Source organism: Vanessa cardui, chromosome 17 (genome assembly GCF_905220365.1).
Source record: "Vanessa cardui chromosome 17, ilVanCard2.1, whole genome shotgun sequence".
In the NCBI taxonomy this organism is placed as follows: Eukaryota; Metazoa; Arthropoda; class Insecta; order Lepidoptera; family Nymphalidae; genus Vanessa; species Vanessa cardui.
The window spans coordinates 9,432,182-9,451,774 of NC_061139.1; the positions used below are offsets into that span (position 1 = coordinate 9,432,182).

At 30.8% G+C, this 19,593-nt stretch overlaps 1 protein-coding gene across 1 annotated transcript in view; it reads left to right on the plus strand.

Annotated features, from left to right (window-relative positions):
• Window positions 1–4,329: 4,329 nt before the first annotated feature.
• LOC124536663 overlaps window positions 4,330–19,593 on the plus strand; it is a 52,825-nt gene continuing 37,561 nt past the window's right edge. The window contains exon 1 of the mRNA XM_047113214.1: window positions 4,330–4,477. Within this exon, the coding sequence (XP_046969170.1) occupies window positions 4,475–4,477 (3 nt within the window). The 5' untranslated portion in view covers window positions 4,330–4,474. The remainder of the gene's footprint in view (window positions 4,478–19,593) is intronic.

Consider the following 19,593-nt stretch of genomic DNA (forward strand, 5'->3'; position numbering starts at 1 on the left):
AGCACAGTTCTAGCAATATCGCGACACAAGAAAACGTGTGTTTACTACACCTGCAAAAATGCAACCATCCTTTTCGTTCGAATGGCCGACCAAGAGATGATAACATGAAATTATCCCAAATATACGAAATAAGTATAACTATATTCACGTAATACGACCAAATATATAGGTATATTAGTTTATATATAATCTAATTTATGAATTAATCCTATACGTACTTGAATTCTTAATAAATCGAAGTCTTGGATACAATAATTTCTGTATCTATTTGTAAAAAAATACATAATCGTTCATACATATATTGCAATTTTGTAATCAAATGCAATAACTACGCTTCATATAACTACTAAAGCACCTAAAAATACAAATAATTTTCTTACATAATACCCAACCGTCAAACTGTTGACCTGCCTATCACCAGTACACAAGGTAATTAATATACATCGAAGGTGGGATGCTTAGTATTGTTCTGTATATTATATTTAATAACTTACAATTACGTTTTTCTATTATTGTGAGCCCTTAAAAGTTTAAAATTTTTATATTCAATGCAGCATATAGCATTCTGGCACTTCACGTTCTTTTTCTGAAGTGAGATTCGAGTTTCTTCTTATAGAATAGGTAAGCTAACTTATTGATTGGTTAAAAAAATAGGTCTGTATGGATTTGGTTTTTTATACAGTTTCATTAAATTTAGTAGACTTTTTACATAGTTTTAAATCAAAACACAACTTTTATTTAAGCAAAGCATACAAAAGTTTAAACGAATTATTTGTTTGAAACGTGTTTGCATTCAGGCGCGCAGATGTGGTCGCAGCTTTATATATGATTCTTCGCGATCATATGACAGGTGCGATCGATATTCGTCCGACATACGATGTCATTTTACTTTTTCTTCAACTATATAAGACATACCTAACCTCAAAATCAACATGGTTTACACTAGAGCAATAGGTACTAAAATCGTCTGACATAGAAGTCTTTATGTTACTTTTTCTAGAAAATTTAGAAAGTATAATCGTAATTCTTAATAAAAGCTTCTAACACCTAACAAAGAGGTTTGACGACCAAAAAGGATAGTGTTTATTTTTACTTGGACTATATATTAAACATATATATAATAAAATTCCGCAGACATTTTTAACTTTGCCGCTTCGTAAATTCCAATCGTTTATAAAAAATATATTGTTAAAAAAGGCATATTATTCGATACAAGATTTTGTAGATGATAAAAAAGCGTGGAATTAATGCCTGTTGACTTCCAGGCAGGATATATTAATTTAAATAATTGTATTAACTAACATGATTTTGTATTTTTTAAATGTTGAAAAAGAGTAACTACTGAGTTTCTTGCCGGTTCTTCTCGGTAGAATCTACTTTCCGAACCGGTGGTAGCTTCACTTAATTGTTAAATGACGATTCAAAAGTGCTTGTAAAAGCCCACTTGAATAAAGTTTATTTTGATTTTGATATACAACCAGATAGAAAAGATTTTCTTCATTCAATAAAGAAGTATAACACTTACTTATTGATTATCAAGATAAAAATTACCAATACATCTATCGACATTGTAAGAGTCAGAAGAGCGTATGTAACTTAGTCTCAATACAAAACCAAGAAAATCGTAATATCCAATAACTGATAAATGCATAGGATAACAAAGGAACATGAAGCATATACTAACAAATATAGGAATATAATTAGTTAATAATCTTGACGTAAAACGACGAAAGACAATTTTGACTTAGGACCTTTTGCGTTAATAATGTATTATACAATTTCTGGATTATCATAAATACTTAGAAATTTGTGTTCGCGTATTTATTCGAGTGAGTGCAAGATAAGAGCCTTTATTATTCCGATTAGATTAATAGTCAAATTATGAAAATACTTATTTAATTTATTTTTCATCCATCTCTAAACATAGAAGCAGGAAGTCAATTAAATACTGTATTCATAACTTCTAAATATTCCTTCTAATACTTTCAAAATATATAATAATAGATCTTTAAAGCTTCACTTAAAGTTTCAGTAAGAAAATACTCAATACTAACCGCAAAACACGAGCGTATAATTTTCAGAATGTCATATGGGACATTGATCATAATAAGTGTAAAAATGGTGTAACCGTAAAACTATTGTCAAGATTTAACGAATGTAATGGAAAATGAATTAGTTCTGCTGCTTTACACCAGTTTTCATTTATTGTGTCTTGCACATGACTAATAATTTAAAAAAAAATATTTAGGTATACTACTTTTGACAATCCATAAAATCCTATCGCTTACAGAATAAAAATATCCATAATTATTCGCTGCAGTGAAGAAGTATTAATCCAAAAGTTTTATAAATTTAATATACATTTATGTACTCTTATACTAACGACACTCTCCGGCTTCGCACGGGTGCAATACTGATACTAAGTTTGCTTATTTACAACATTAGAAACTTCTAAAAATATCAATTTACTATATTGTCCATTTATTATATACAAAAACCTTCCTCTTGAATCACATAATCCTTTGAAAAATCTGTTGCGTAATTTGAAAGATATAAGCATACATAGGGACAGACAGCGGTAAGCGGCTTTGTTTTATATTAATATGTAAAATGTAAGTTACCGTTAGGTTAGTTATTACAAATCTAGACACATTACAAAATGTCAAAAACTATGAATGAAGTACTAAATTTACAATAAGACGTATAAAATTTCGAAAGCCTACAATATTTTAAATAAAGTTTGTGTTTTTAATTCAACAATATGCAGCGTTCTTAAAATTTATATAGTTAACAATTTTAATAGACGCATTATAAACTAACGGCCCTTACCAAGTTAAAATAAAAAAAAAGCTCACGGTCTCAATATCTGTACTTATTTTCACGGCATACTTTCCCGACATGTTCCAATAAATAAATCAACTGAAACTGTTTCGTTGTTTTACACACGGATTCTTTTAATTGGAATTAGTACTTCAGTTTTTTAATGATTTTATTAAATCGCTGTTGCCATTTTCAAGCTATTTTACTTTAAGCTTATTTATTTTATTCAATTTAAAGTTTCATTAAATAAAATTCACAGACAGTAGCTTGACTGTTACATTTATTAATTTTTTTGTTAAATTCAATGTATTGTTCTTAATAAATGCATGTACTCATTGTACCGAGATGGCCTAGTGGGAGCCGATATGGCCTAGTGGTTAGAACACGGACATCATAATCGATGATTGTGGGTTCAAACCCAGGCGAGCACCACTGAATTTTCTTAAATTGTGTTTATAATTCTAGTGCTCTACGGTGAAGGAAAACATTGTGAGAAAACCTGCTTGATCGAATTTCAATGAAATTATGCCACATGTGAATGCCATCGACTCTCATTGGAGGTGGATATGCTCCAACCTTCTCCTAAAAAAAGAATAGTCGTTAGCCCAGTAGTGGCAAATTTAGATCCTGTTGTTGTTATATACTCATTGCACGCATACATGCATGTTCTAAATCGAAAAGTATAACAAAGTATAGATTAACTGCTTAGTATTCCTAGTCACAAATATACCGTATTTGGAATACAATATAATCTTGAAGATCTAAAATCCGAGAAGTCACATGGCAGGACAGTAGCTTCGTTTTTGAGATGTAGTGTCTAGTCACTAATAGCTAGTTATCTAACCATATTCTTTAATTTTAAAGATACACAAACCCTATTTTAACTTAGAATCTCATTCTCACAAAATAAATATAAATAGAGTTAGTTATTAGGTAAAGTACACACAACTGTACTTTTTCCACGGTCGGACTTGCTCTCCTTTTTAAAAATAAAGTTTTTGGATTATTACACCATTTTGCTTCAGTGAGTAGTGGACACAATGGATATCATCGCACGCTTGCAAGTTCACTTACTATGTTTTCCTTCACAGCAAATAACGAAATTAACTACCGTAAATACTTGTCTGAGATTTGAGAGAGAGATCTGAGAGAGACCTTAATTTGAACGGAGAGTCTTCGATTAACACATACTCATCCACAAAACCATTACGGTTCGACATAGTAACGTACCGTTATTTTAATTATGACGATTTAAGTAACGTAAAAATATCGTAATGTTCAACTAACATTGAATAATTGAATAACTTCTTTCTTAATTACACTCAACTGCACAAATATGCACATAACATAACACAGAACAAAACAACACTTGTGTACACATAATATAAACCATAAAACAAACAATATGTTATATCAACACTATTTTGATAGACGTTTTAAATAGAGAACAATAAAGATAATATTTATACATATTGTAGAGTAGGAAATGTGTTATCCTTATCAATTTATCAGAGGAGATGCGCGCGCGCAATCATTTATCGAATTCCATCCAACCTGAAACCTGCAGTAGCACGCCAAACGGCCGCCGAAGCGCACGTACTTTGCGGTCTCGTGTAAAACCATATGGACGGACAGCGTGTATCAAATAATTAAAATGGTAAGTGCACTGTGTTTCACATCCGTGTCAATCATTCGTGTCGTGTGACAATTGCAAGTTAGCGAATATAATATAAATGATATTTTATATATTTCTACATGTTCGGAACTTGTATAATTGCAATGGAAACATGAAAGTGTCATTATTGTTTTTTTTTTTAATATATTACGTTTAAAATAGTGCACGATGTTTTGTGCATGGGAATAATATAAACATAACGGTAACGTTATTTTTACGTTATTTTTTTCAACAATTAGTATTTATGTCATTGCCGTAATCATAAATATTTTATTACTTAGGATACGATCATGATATTTTTTTACAATTTTGACAAGGTTATATAAGCACGTGTTTGCGATCTATTAAATCACGTTTCGTACCTGTGATCATGAAAAGTATTATAAGTAAGTTTATCATCTTATAAATTCCGAATTATCACGCAAGAAGGCTAGGATGTATTATGTTTTACCTGATTAAATAATGATAAAATCTTATATACGTGTTGTAATTCGATAGTAACTAAAAAACACAATTTCATTTCGTGAATATCATATATTAAGGCCTTTAAACATTGGACTTTTAATCAGTAGTGAGAAGCTTCGATGTCGTGTAATCAAAAACTAAACTACTAACTATACTACTAATAGGAAGTCATGAATTACAATATTCTAGATACTAATTCAATTAAAATATCAGTTATGCTTATAAACAAACCCGTTGAAAAGTGTAAAAATGTGTTACAGTGCAAAGAGGTTACATATGACGGAAATGAAGATTAATATCTAATAATATTTATCGTATTGAAAATATTTGTAAACGTCAACAGTGTTTTAATATTTTATTTAATAATTCAATCAATAAATAATTCTATTTATAATATTCGTATGATATTTAATTTATTTTACACAAGTGTTTTTTTATGGTATAAATAAAATAAAAGTTAAGTTAATGGTTTTGTTAAAATAACTTTTATATTAATAATCTACAAATAATTATTTCTGAACGATCTTGGCACAGTTCAAACAGATAAGGCTAAGAGATTAAAATTCGAATAGTTTTGTATTGTATAAAAAGTTTTGTGTAGGCTGTAGAACAAGACTGACAACATAAGGTGAATGTAATTTTCAGTTATATTAATTTTAATGATTTTATATCATCGTTGTCTTTTTCGTATTTTTCGATTGCTGTGCCGTTTGAATCGTCATTTCAATATATCAAAATTTCGATGTATGAATATCGCCTAGCTAAATTTATAAACTTTTAAACTATAGATGTAATGAAAAAACTGTTTTTACAGCGTGCGTATTGAAATAAAGATTAAAATGGTGAAGCAGTCGAAAAATGTAAAGGACACACATAGCGACTTTTGCAGGAGCAACGACAATATGTATAGCAGTGTCGCTTATACTTGAAAATATTCAATTTATCAAACTATTGATATAACCAAATAAATAGTAAATATATATTTTCTGCGTATTGGACAAAAATAGTCTTTATTTTATTAATCATATGTCTTATTTTCATTTCATTCTAGTTTGTTTTGCTCATAACGTGATCTGTATATCTTAGTTTTTCGCTGGGAGTTAAAAATCTCGAAATGTCTTTCGATCCTTTGAAAAAGCAAACGAAATAAATTACCTTATCTTATCGAAGGTTGTATATCGATATATGTTTAAATTACAGCTTATATTATTAAATTAACAATTATAACAACCACATACAATCTTGAAATGGCATATTCGGTCATAGTAAAAGCCTATAAATTTCCAACAACTTTGCTAAAACGTTCTCTTTGATTTCCTCCTTCACCGCCGAGCTTGAATTTTTTTTTATTTGTGTTTATATAATTATGAAAATGAAAATTCAGTGTTGCTTGAATGGATTTAAACCCGTGATCATATGTTAAGATACGCGCGGTCTTACCACTGGGCCACCTAATTATGCAAAATTGAACAAAAACCCATTTTGTCATACAAATACATTGATAACCAAAACTTTCCATTTATAATATAATATTAAAGTATTAGTTATCCGCTATATTATACAACCTTGCAACATTATAAATAAATGTTAATTACCTAAAAAAAAATTTGTCCTCTTCTTACGAAAGTAAAATTAATGATGACGGAAAGAGAGACATGAATGTTCTCTATCATATTCATATCATAAATATATTGTAATAATATTATTACAATATATTTATGATATGAATATAATTGGTATGTTTAGTCCTGTACAATAATATATATATATATATTATTGTACAGGACTAAACATACCAAACAACAGCACCTATACCTAACTGTCCTTTATTATGTTGAGAATTTAGAAAATAAAGAAGTTATTAATTTTTTAACATTAATAAGAAAATACATATATTTACTAATGGTCAAAAAGCTATTACCGGTTCTAATTATAAAACCAAAATTGTAAAAAGGCGTAAATACTCGCCGAGATTAGGTATAAATTAATTTTTCTAATAATTGGTGCGATAGAGGCGATCGTTTTTCATAAACAATATCTAATTTAGGATTAATCTTTTTATAATTATACAATACAACTTCATTTTATAAACAGGGATGTATAATATAAAAAGCAAATAATACAGAAATATCAGACATTTTTATACATGATATTCTAAAAATATAATAATTTTAACGTAACGAAAAGCAAAAGCCTATCCATCAAAATTATCCAACGTTAATGGAAATCCAGTTTCATTCGTATTACCGCCATACTATATGACAATGTCCATTAGAGAATTCTACGTAAAACCAAAACCAATTGTCTGCATACTGAAATAGATTCAAACGTACAATGTAGATGTACACTGATACAAAACGCTTTCGAACTTTAAACCCTATTTTGACAGCATTATATCTCATTATATAAATGCTATATCATTTCCTTTCTAAAGTTATTATTTTTTAAGCTGGGCCCACGACCTTGCACGCATTAATTAATATTATTATAGCCTTAGTTACTCCTTATTATATCTGTTATCTGCCAGTGAATGTCCCATCAAAATCGGTCCAGCCAAAAATTGTAGAAAATGTTATTTTGGTATACGTACCGTGTGGTACCGTGTATACATACATATGTATGCATCGAGTAAAAAAGGGTTTAATATTAATTTATTTATTATTTTATGTAATACTCATACATACATACATACTCTGACATGGACAAAGGTAAAAATTAAAAAAATATTACATTATTATGATGGAAAAGCTTAAGAATAATTAACACGTATAGAAAAAAAAAAATCGAAACCGTATTGTATCAATGTGAATAGACGTTTGATTATATTAGATATGGCGTCCTAAAACACGTGCTGAACAAATAAAAGTTCAATTAAGGTAAACACTTAACTGATTCCGGTCTTGTTAAATATTGACATCCCTAGTTTGTTTAAAACATGATCCCATTAAAGGTTACACAAAAACATTTTTTGTAATTAAAACACATTATTTACACAGAGTGTTCTATGATTAAATATTTTTTGTCGTAACCTGTTTTCCTGTTTAAATTCCCTGAATAAATATTATCTATGTTTTCTTGGTCATATTAATTTACAAACTATATGCATCTTTAATGCACTAACCATTAAATAATCTTTACATAGTATAAAAAAAGTCGCTTTTTCTGTTCCTATGTCCCTTTGTACACTTAATCACTTAAATCCGCAACGGATTTCGATGCGGTTTTTTTATAGTTAGAGTGTTACAAGAGGAAGGTTTTTTTTAATTAATTTACTAGTACATAATATAAAATAAGTCTTGTAACTATTAATAATTTCATTGGCTTATATCCTTTTAAGTACTTAATTAAAAATCACAACATAACATTTTATGTCAAAAATTGATTATTACTATTAATCATATCTCATAGGACATTGATCTTAGCAGAATAATAACGAATAAGCTAAATTAATATTAATTACACAAAACGCGAATAAAAAAACTTTAAAATCAATAAATAGTGATACCCACCCAAACCGACACAAATAAATAACTTGAATGCTACATAAACTATTTCTTAATTAAATTAATTTCTGAATTACGTATAAACGGATAGTCAAACGGATTCTATTCCAGAAACGGATAGACATACATCTATACATATATTATTATGATTACGATTACATTTTTGAATAAATTATATTTTATTAACATAAGAATTAATAACATTAAATGCTTAAATATATACAAATATGAACTTAAACTGGTTACTGTATAAATCTTCACCGCATGGAATGGTGGCAAGAATGCTAGCAGCATTTCCACGTTGAATCGCAATTCCGATCCTGTGGGCAAAAAATTAACCAGCCCGCCTGTCACCAGTGGAGGCAATGAGGCGAGGTGTTATACTTTTGATGAAGAATACACAATGAACTTTGAAAAATACACAATGTAATATCATTAAATACTATAAAACAACGTCCCAAGGCCACGTCTGTATGTGTGTTCGCTATAAACTCTAATACTACTGAGTCGATTTTCATTTGGTTTTCACTAACAAAGGGATTCATAAGGAAAAATTAGGTATATGTTCATTCAGGTTTTTGTGTAAATAAGTTAAATTAAAAACGACAATTGTCGTCGACGAAAAATGTCGGAAAATAGCAAAAACTTTATATAAAAGGTAAAAAGAAAACTTATACCCGTACGAAGCCGGGACGGGCCGCTAGTACACTATAAATTATGATTCTTATTTATTTTAAATTTATTATTATCTATGGATATATCGTTAGTAGGTAAGCAAAGTAACAGCCTGTAAATTTCCCACTGCTGGGATATGGCCTACTCTTCTATTAAGGAGAGGGTTTGGAACATATTCCACCACGCTGTTCCAATGCGGGTTGGTGGAATGCACATGTGGCAGAATTTCGATGAAATTAGACACATACAGGTTTCCTCACGATGTCTTCCTTCACCGCCGAGCACGAGATTAATTATAAACACAAATTAAGCACAAATATATTAGTGGTGCTTGCCTGGGTTTGAACCCGCAGTCATCGGTTAAGATGCACGTGTTCTAACCACTGGGCCATCTCAGCTCTTAGTAGGGCACGATATATAAATATAAATGATAATCATCTTAAAATCTCCACTTCAAAGTAACTTCCGCCGTTCGATCTCGGCCCTGTCGGGGACGCATTCTCCCAGAAACCGGACATTAATCTTAATTTAGCAGTACAGGTACAATATTTGTTACTCTCGTTGTGAACTATCAATGACATTAAAATTTCTCGAACGACCCTGGTGAAAACGGACAAAGTAACTTACACATACGGACAATTTCAGCAATCAATGTCTCGAGGCATTTACTGACACACATTTAAATATGAAGGACTAATCATATTACCCGTTATCTAACGCTACTTAATTACCGATATTTATATATTTTTTATCTGTTACTAGCAAAACCCGAGTCGAATTTTTCATGTCTGTTTATATTTTGTGTGTCACCGGAAAATTGTAAGTGCCATTAATTTAAAATTTAGGCAGATTGTAACTATTACATATCCGTAAATGAAATATTTGTTACAGTTTATAAAGTTTTGGCTTTGGAGTTAGTTTCCTTATAATTTACACATGACACAAGTACACGACAGCTGCCCAGCGTATAGTAGGGAGATCGTAGTGCGCGAACCTTTTGACGACCTTTTATTTCAGACATCCCTGAGGCCATCACAGCTGTTTATATTCGGTAATAATCACATAAGCAAGATAAGCGCCTTTCTGAAGGTTTATAATACGTCAAAAAGTGAGCTTATAGTTTAAATGACATATCCATTATGTGTCGAGATGGCCCAGTGATTAGAACGCGTGCATCTTAACCGATGATCACGGGTTCAAACCCAGGCAAGCACCGCTGATTCATGTGCTTAATTTGTCTTTATAATTCACCTCGTGCTCAGCGGTGAAGGAAAACATCGTGAGGAAACCTGCATGTGACAAATTTCATAGAAATTCTGCCTTCCAAACCTTCTCCTCAAAGGGAGAGGAGGCCTTTAGCCCAGCAGTGGGAATTTACAGGCTGTTGTTGTTGTTGTTGTTATCCAAGTTATATATAAAACAGTTCATCTGGCTACATTCAATATAAACTAATAGTTCATACTTTTCATGATAATCAATTCAACACAATATAAATATCTGTAATACAGCGCCATCTCGTGGCGAGTTACAATAGGTAGGTTTGCATAAAAAATACATACCAACGTAGTTTGCACGTTTCATAGTTGTCAGTCCAAAATTGTCGAAGTCTAATGATGTCAAATATAGACATATATTAAACCCAGTGTATAAATCGTATTGATTTTAACGAAACCGTGTCCGAGCAAGAGAGTTTCATTGGATCCAAAAATATACGATCATTGGCGAACTAAATTGAATAAATATCGACGTTAAGTTTCAAATGGTTAATTGTAACAGATTAATAAGATTAAATAGTACCCTATATCTATTTCCTTAAATCTAAAGGCATTTAAACTTCACCTTCAGTGGAAGACGTCTATAGTCATTTCCTCAGACGAGTCTATATTAAAGAACATTCCGAGTCGTCTGGACTGTTTTTTTTTTTTAAATGCGTTTGGTTAGTGTAACAAAGGATCACGATTTTATAATTATGTTACAATTCAATATACTTTTAAAATTAACCTGCATATTTCTGAACGAATTCTAAATTTATTATAAGTCACTAAAGTCGTACTTTCTAACGGATGTAAGAGAAACTCTTCCCCGGAGATTGATAATAATTAATGAACCTTAGAACTTTGCCAATCGTCTCATTATAGCTGCATTCTTTTATACAACATTAAACTCCGTCTCGCAGTTTCGCCCATGTGTGAGAGGGATAGCAGGTGTTAGGTAGGATATGTCCTATTCTCGACCACACAAAAACCGCAATGCTAAATCCTACTAATATTATAAACGCGAAAGTTTGTGAGGCTGAATGTACATTTGTTACTCTTTCACGAAAGAACTACTGAATGGATTTGGATGAAATTTTACAGTAATATAGGTTACACGTAATAATTACACATATTTAAAAAAAATGAAATAGGCTACAATTTATAATGATTTTATGTAATTTGGTCATAATTTAAATACATATCAAGTACCCGTGCGAAGATGTGACGTTTTTTTATTAAGTGATGGCAAACGAGCAGGAGGTTCACGTGATGGAAAGTGACTACCACCGCCCATGGACATCTGCAACACCAGGGGGCTTGCAGGTGCGTTGCCGGCCTTTTAGGAAGAAGTACCTACGCTCATTTCTGCGTGTCCTTTATTTAATAATAAACTTACTTTTGGAATTTCACCCCAATCAAACATCATTCTTCGCAAATAAAAATCTTGACAATTTACCGGTCCAAAAACTCTACGTGATAAGATGATTAAGTTCTATGGGTTCCGTCCATTCAACAATCCCCAACTCGATATATATATGTAAATACACGTGATTCTAATAATATATCTTGAATCTTTTCTTTTTATATCTAATTTGATGATACATAAACAAAATAGTAAAAGTTTATGTTCGAATTTAACTGCAACGTTTTATGTGTAACTTTGATTATAAGTTATCTGACGTGAAACTATTTCATTTGTTTCACGTGTACGGAGATGCAAGTGCTTTATTTATATATAATTTGTTTATTTACGACATCATATTAGATACTTCTTAAAATATCAGTGTTTCTTTACTACATTGTCCAGGTATATACAAAAACCTTCCTTTTGATCTCGAGTCACTCTATCTAAAAAGACACCGCGTTAAAATCCGTTGCGTAATTTTAAAGAACTAAGCACACATAGGAACAGACAGCACTAAGCGACTTTGTTTTATACTATGTAATGATTATTGACTTAAAATAACGGCAATGAACTATTTGATATGTAGGATTTAAAAGGAGAGTTTTATTTTCAACCGACTTCCAAAAGGAGGAGGTTATCAATTCGTCTGTATTTTTTTTTATGTTTGTTACCTCATAACTTTTCACTGGGTGGACCGATTTTGATAATTTTTTTTTTTTGAAAGGTAGTGCTTCCCGTGGGTTCCCATTTTTTTATTTTTTTTTCCGATGATGGTATCCATGTGAAAACGACATAAGTCTTAAATTTGCATTATATACATGCGCGACAAATAGGTGAATAACTGAAAATCACGTTAACCAATTTTGATAATTCTTTTTTTAATATAAAATATATACTTCAAGGGTAATTTGGTGAAAGTTTGGTAAGCGGAAGCGGAAGGGAACGGAACAATTCTGAGGAGCACGTTAGCGATACTCGGTCGAATCTTTTATTTATAGGTTATTTGGATATTTGAGTCATCTTCCGTAATGTGGTTATGTTTATGTAATTATCATAGTCGAATATTATAATCAACTAGCTACCCACCCCGGCTTCGCACGGGTGCAATACTGATACTAAATATACTACAGAATTTGTTTATATACGACATCACATCGCAAACTTCTAAAATTATCAGTGTTTCTTTACTATATTGTTCATGTATTATATACACAAACCTTCCCCTTGAATCACACTATCTTTTAAAAAAAACCGCATCAAAATCCGTTGCGTAGATTTATAGATATAGGGACAGAGAAAGCGACTTTGTTTTATACTATGTAGTGATGGAACTCCTATACGGCTCGCAGTTAGGGTGCGATATGGGGCAGAATTTCTTACTATCTTTAATCAATTTTGTGTATGTGATGTGATGTCATATGATGTACGAAATATAGTTGGTCTTTTTCAAAGTTTTTTTGCTGAGTTCGATTACAGCTCTTTCGAGGGATCCTTGTAGTTTACGCCGCGTGACGTATTAAATCCGCATTTTCGAAAGTCTAATTTTGCTTTATTCGTAAGTTTCCTTTGAAATTGTCCTCGAAGTAGTTTCTGACTCATATAAACGGAACGCTTAATCTTTCCATATTAAAAAAAAATTAGTTAGTCAACATCAGCTTCACTTAAAATCAAAAAATAAATAAAATTTTAACAAAAAGAAAAACCGACTTCAAACAAAACACTATTTTAAAACAAATGAATATGCACGAAAAAGTAATAAAAATAATTGCGTATTCAACATATTTTTTAGAGTCTTCCTAAGTTAAATGAAATGAAAAATATAAGACTACTTAAAAGTCGATTAACGATTATATCATGTAGTTATAATTATTGTTATATTTGGAGTCGGTGTCAGCCAATAAAACCCTACAGTATATCTATCAAAAAACAATACGAGAATACTTTAACAAATATGTTTTTTACAAATTACCTTTTACACAATAATATACTAAATCAATCAAGGGGCTCGTATCGCTTCTTTCTTTTGATTGTTGGGGCAAGGGCACCGTGGCTGACACCGGCTCCAAATATACCAATAACTATAACTACATGATATAATCGTTAATCGACTTTTAAGTAGTCTTATATTTTTCATTTCATTTAACTTAGGAAGACTCTAAAAAATATGTTGAATACGCAATTATTTTTATTACTTTTTCGTGCATATTCATTTGTTTTAAAATAGTGTTTTGTTTGAAGTCGGTTTTTCTTTTTGTTAAAATTTTATTTATTCAACTTAATTATAACATATGAAGCAGGTATTACAGATAGAGTTTTCATTTTTTATAATACATACTGCTTTCACAAACAATCAATCCTTACTAATAATAAATTATTTACATTTGTTATTATTAAATAATAAATATAAATATGAGACAACATCACATACATTACTCTGATCCCGATGTAAGTAGCTAAAGCACTTGTGTTATGAAAAATCAGAGGTAACGACGGCACCACAAACACCCAGACCCAAGACAACATAGAAAACTAACTAACTAGAAAATATTACAAATGAGTAAGTATCTCTGCCTGATACCTCTTCACATACTTAAATTGAATTCTATATGGCAATAGTTTAAGTTTGGAACTTAGGTTAGCATCATCATCTATCTATTTAGAGTATGAAACAAGGGTTGGAACTTTTTATAGGGAACCAATGTTTTTATGAGAGTAAAATCGTGGTAAGGTTCGTGCGCTTTAAATTTTTTTTATGGAATAGCTTTGCCGACGAGCATATGGGCCACCTGATGGTAAGTGGTCACCATCGCCCATAGACAATAACGCTGTAAAAAATATTACCTATTCCTTACATCGTCAATGCGCCACCAACCTTGGGAACTAAGATGTTACGTCCCTTGTGCCTGTAGTTACACTGGCTTACTCACCCTTCAAACCGGAACACAATAGTACGCAGTACGCAAAAATATATATAAAAAATTATCTAATTAATTCATTATATATATTTAATTAGTAATATTTACGGTAAAGCCTCGGGTTCGGCTAGTATCGTTACAAATGGTAACAAAGTTAGATCGTCTTAATATAGCTAAAATATTTTATATTATTCTTTTAAAGTAGTTAATTAGCAATAAATTTTATTAGTTTTAATGGCATTTTTCCCTTCAAAACAATGAAATGCCGATTATAACAGTAATTTGATATGAAACAATGCAAATTAGTGTAAAAAATCATAAATCATTTTTAAACGGTATGTAACAATAGTACGTTCGAATGCACTGGTCGACGAATAATGTATGTGTACAAAAACGTAGACATGGCGAACTATGAACAAAATAATTTCAGTAACAAATTGTATAATTATATGTTAATTTTATTCCTAAAGGTATTAATTTCATGAGAATTCGTGAACAAGATATTTGTAGATAATGTCGAAATATCAAGCTCCACCGAACAAAAATAAAAAACATAACGTAAATATCCCGAATTTAATACCTTTAGTGTATAATTATAATATATAGTACCTCTGTCTGTCTGTCGCACTATCACAACTAAACCGCTGAACCTAATTTGATGGAATTTGGTTCGAAGCAAACATGATCTCGAAGGAAGGACATAGGCCACTTATTTGCCTAACACATGACAACCAACACTCTAAAATACAAGCGAAGCCACGGGCGACTACTAATTTTAAATAATTAGTAACGATATGGAGCCGAGATGGCCCATTGGTTAGAACGCGTGCATCTTCGTCATCATCTTCTTCGTGGTTCAAACCCAGGCAAGCACCACTATATATATATATATATATATATATATATATATATATATATATATATATATATATATGTGCTTAATTCGTTTTATAAATCATCTCGAGCTCGGCGGTGAAGGAAAACATCGTGAGTAAACCTGCATGTGTCTAATTTCATCGATATTCTGCCACATATGTATTCCACCAATCCGCATTGGAACAGCATGGTAGAATATGTTTCAAACCCTCCCCTTAATGGAAAAGAAGGCCTTATCTCAGCAGTGGGAAATGAACAGGCTGCTACTAGTAACGTTATGATAGTATATATGATAGTCCTTGTAACCCAATGTATGTTAAGACAAGTTGTACTAAAAGTACTTGATTCGTGTTTATAACTAAATTTGCTCTCAGTGGTAAACGAAAGCTTTGTGAGAATACCTTACCTGTGTATTTAATTCAGCCATATATGAATATACCAGCTCAATCTGATCTAGGAGCGCGGTGGTATGCGACAAAAGTTTCATATTTTCGTTATAGCCTTTTCTCAGATAACCATTTGAAGAATAAACTACAATCTAAAATAATCGTCGGACTGATAAAGACTTACAGGGTTTTTTCTGTCTGATTATTCTATAGCAACACGAAGTATAGAAATTGAAAGTAGATTATTATTCTTCGAATGTATCGTAAAGTCCGTCTGGGTAGGTACCAACCACTCATTAGTTATTCTACCTCCAAATAACAGTACTCAGTATTGTTGTGTTCCGGTTTCAAGGGTGAGTGAGCCAATGTAACTACAGGCACAAGGGACATAACATCTTAGTTCCCAATGTTTGTGGCACATTGACGATGTAAGGAATAGTTAATATTTCTTACATCGTCATCGTCTATGGGTGATAGTGACCACTTACCATCAGGTGGCTATTAAAAAAAGGTTTCGCCCGCCAATAATATTTTCAGACGTATCGGTCGTCGGGACTCATCGGAAATGTGAGAGGGAGGAAATAAAGATGCACTCTCCTTTCTCTTTCTGTTTTTTCGCACACACATGTGCACGATAAGTCCTGCGTCAGACAAGTCTACGGCTAGTCTATGTTGAGTTAATCCGAAATCATCATTATATCCATTACATAGTTATTTGACTATTAGTATGAAAAGAGACAAATCTGTAGTCATGATTGGATAATGAACGAGATTAATATTTCATTTTCTCTCCTAAAATCAAAATATGTGTTTTGAAAATAATCAAAGAAAATATATTATCGATTATTACTATTGGCAATATAATTAATTTGAAACGCATTCTTGAAACACTTGACATGAAATATTTTTCCCAACGATTTAAGTTACTTAGAATATTTTTATCAGTGCGTATTATCTTATTATAATTAAATTACGTGCAATATTTTTTATCGAAACATTCGTCTAATATTAATAAGTAATTATTTTAAAAAAAGAATTAAACATTTATATCACTGAATTTGAAACAAATGAAATGTTATCAATTTTAAATCAATCGATATTTGAATTTGGAATTCTAAGTAGAATGAGATATTTCGATATTCGTGGTAGCCAGTATTATTTTTTTTATAATAAATTCAGTTCAAACTCAAACTGAACAGCCTCATTAAGTGTGTTCGGAAATAACCGTACAACATAACCATCATTTCATAGCATAAAGTCAAACGACTTTATACCGCTGTTTGTCTGTCCCCGTGTATGCTTAGCTCTTTAAAATCACAGAAAGGATTTTGATGCGATTTTAGTAGATAAAGTTGTTTATGAGATAATACACACACAATATAGTAGAGAATCACTAACAATTTAAATTGTTTCTAAATAAACACATTTAAACGCTGTAAATACATTATAAACGCTGGCTGAACCCTACAAGTTAGACCAAAATAATGATCTACAGTATTGTACCTACACCTTAAATCATCTTAAAAAGTTCTTCAAAAATGTTTGCTGGTATATATCTACCTCTTCGGAATAATCCACGGTAATCCTTTACTTTTTACGAGCAACAATCGCTTATTACCTAAGCGATTTGAAGTAATACAGCACTAATCCTTATTCAATAAAGTACCACAAATAGATTCCGCATTTAATATAGATTAATATGGCCTCGGCCTTGGCTCTCGGCTTTGTATTGTCTAATGACAAAAAGCTATCAGAGGAAATTACAGGTTTAGGAAAAAATCGGAATGAAACCTGCACGTGACGGATGAAATTCTGGTGTCTATGCTGTACTGCTCTACAGAAAATAAGGCCAACAACCTGCATTTACCATGAATCGAGACATTTACACAAAGTTACTTATATGTCCTTGGTCGAAAGAAGAAGAGCTGAAGCGCCAAAATGGTGCTATTGCAAAATAAGGTTTAATGTATTTCCTTTGAACTTTAAAAAATCTTTATCAGGGAAATATTATAAAGGGAATAATTTAACTGTCAAAATATTTTTATTTTTTGGTTATAAACAGTTATAACTATGAACAGATTAGGCTTTAACAGACAGACACTGGCTAATTATTCAAATTTACTAACAGATTCGTTCGGTTTTACAACTACACAAAAAGCAAAACAAAAAATTCGGTATTACATTGAAACATACTATGGAACCGGTTCTTGCTACACACTTTTTGTATAATTACTAAATAATATTGTATTTGAGATCAAGTTTTCCTCAGTAATTGTGATGCTTATTAAAAATAACATAAAACTTTTAACAAAAATTAATATTCCCCATTTTAAATACCAGTTTCTTAATTTTTTCATGAATAAGTAAGAAACATTAACATATAACATTGACATTTATAAGTAAGACATTATAAATTTAATAATCATTTTTTGAAGTAATTTTTCGATTTAATGAGAAATATATCCAAAATTTATGTCATTGACCCTACAATAATTAAAAAAAGAATGCCTTCACATCTGTTATCACGTTTGCATGTATCTGTAGAAGCATTATAATCACAAATAATAAATAAAACAATTTAAAGCTAAGTAGAGTGTACTCGATTATTTTAGTTTGAATCGATTATTCATTCACAATGTTAAATAAAAAAAGTTATTTTTTTACTTGCTTTATTATTTAAATTGTAATGGTCAAGAATTATTTTGCCAAGATGCATAATAGCATTACGTAAATACAAAATTGCTATTTTAGATATTTGTTGCAACTTCATACTTTTAAGTAACTAAATAGTAAATATGTCTTTTTTAGCTGAATGTTTTTAATTCATATTTTTTATCTGTATACATATAATAAAATAGATAAATTAAACTTTATTTAAAGTTCGGTATTTCCCGCCAAACAGCAATGCTTGTTTTTAAAAAAAATGTTATTTTCCGATCTATTTACAAGAATTACAAACACAAGGATATCCCTTGTATTTGTAATTCCAGTATAGAATTATTAATACAATTTAATAATCTTGCACGACATGTGTTATGGTGCATGGTAGCAACTTAGGTACTATTAGATAATTTTAGACATCTTCTGTCCAAAAAAGAAAAAAAAGGATATATTATAACATCTATAATGGTTTTATTATTATAAGTTCATAAAATAAAATGATTACTTAATAAACACGCAAATTGAATAAGCATGTATTTTAACATAACTCTAAACTGCACGGCCAAACACGCTATAAGACAAAGACTCACGAACTCGAAGTGATCGTAAAATGAAGTAACTAACTTCAAATGACACGCTAATTTAAACCTTGTAACCTCTAAATATGATAACCAATTTAATTGTAGTCAATGTTACATATTTCTTTACGAAATTTCATGATTGATACACTTCAAATTTTACATATAAATTGTTTTACTAGGCATCCTGGTGAGAAACTTTAAAATTTACCGATTACTATTTTTAACAAACAAGAGATCAACCCGGCTTCAACAACAACAGCCTGTAAATTTCCCACTGCTGGGCTAAGGCCTCCTCACCCTTTGTGGTTTGGAAAATGTTCCACCACGCTGTTCAATGTGGGTTTGTGGAATGCCTGTGTGGTAGAATTTTTATGA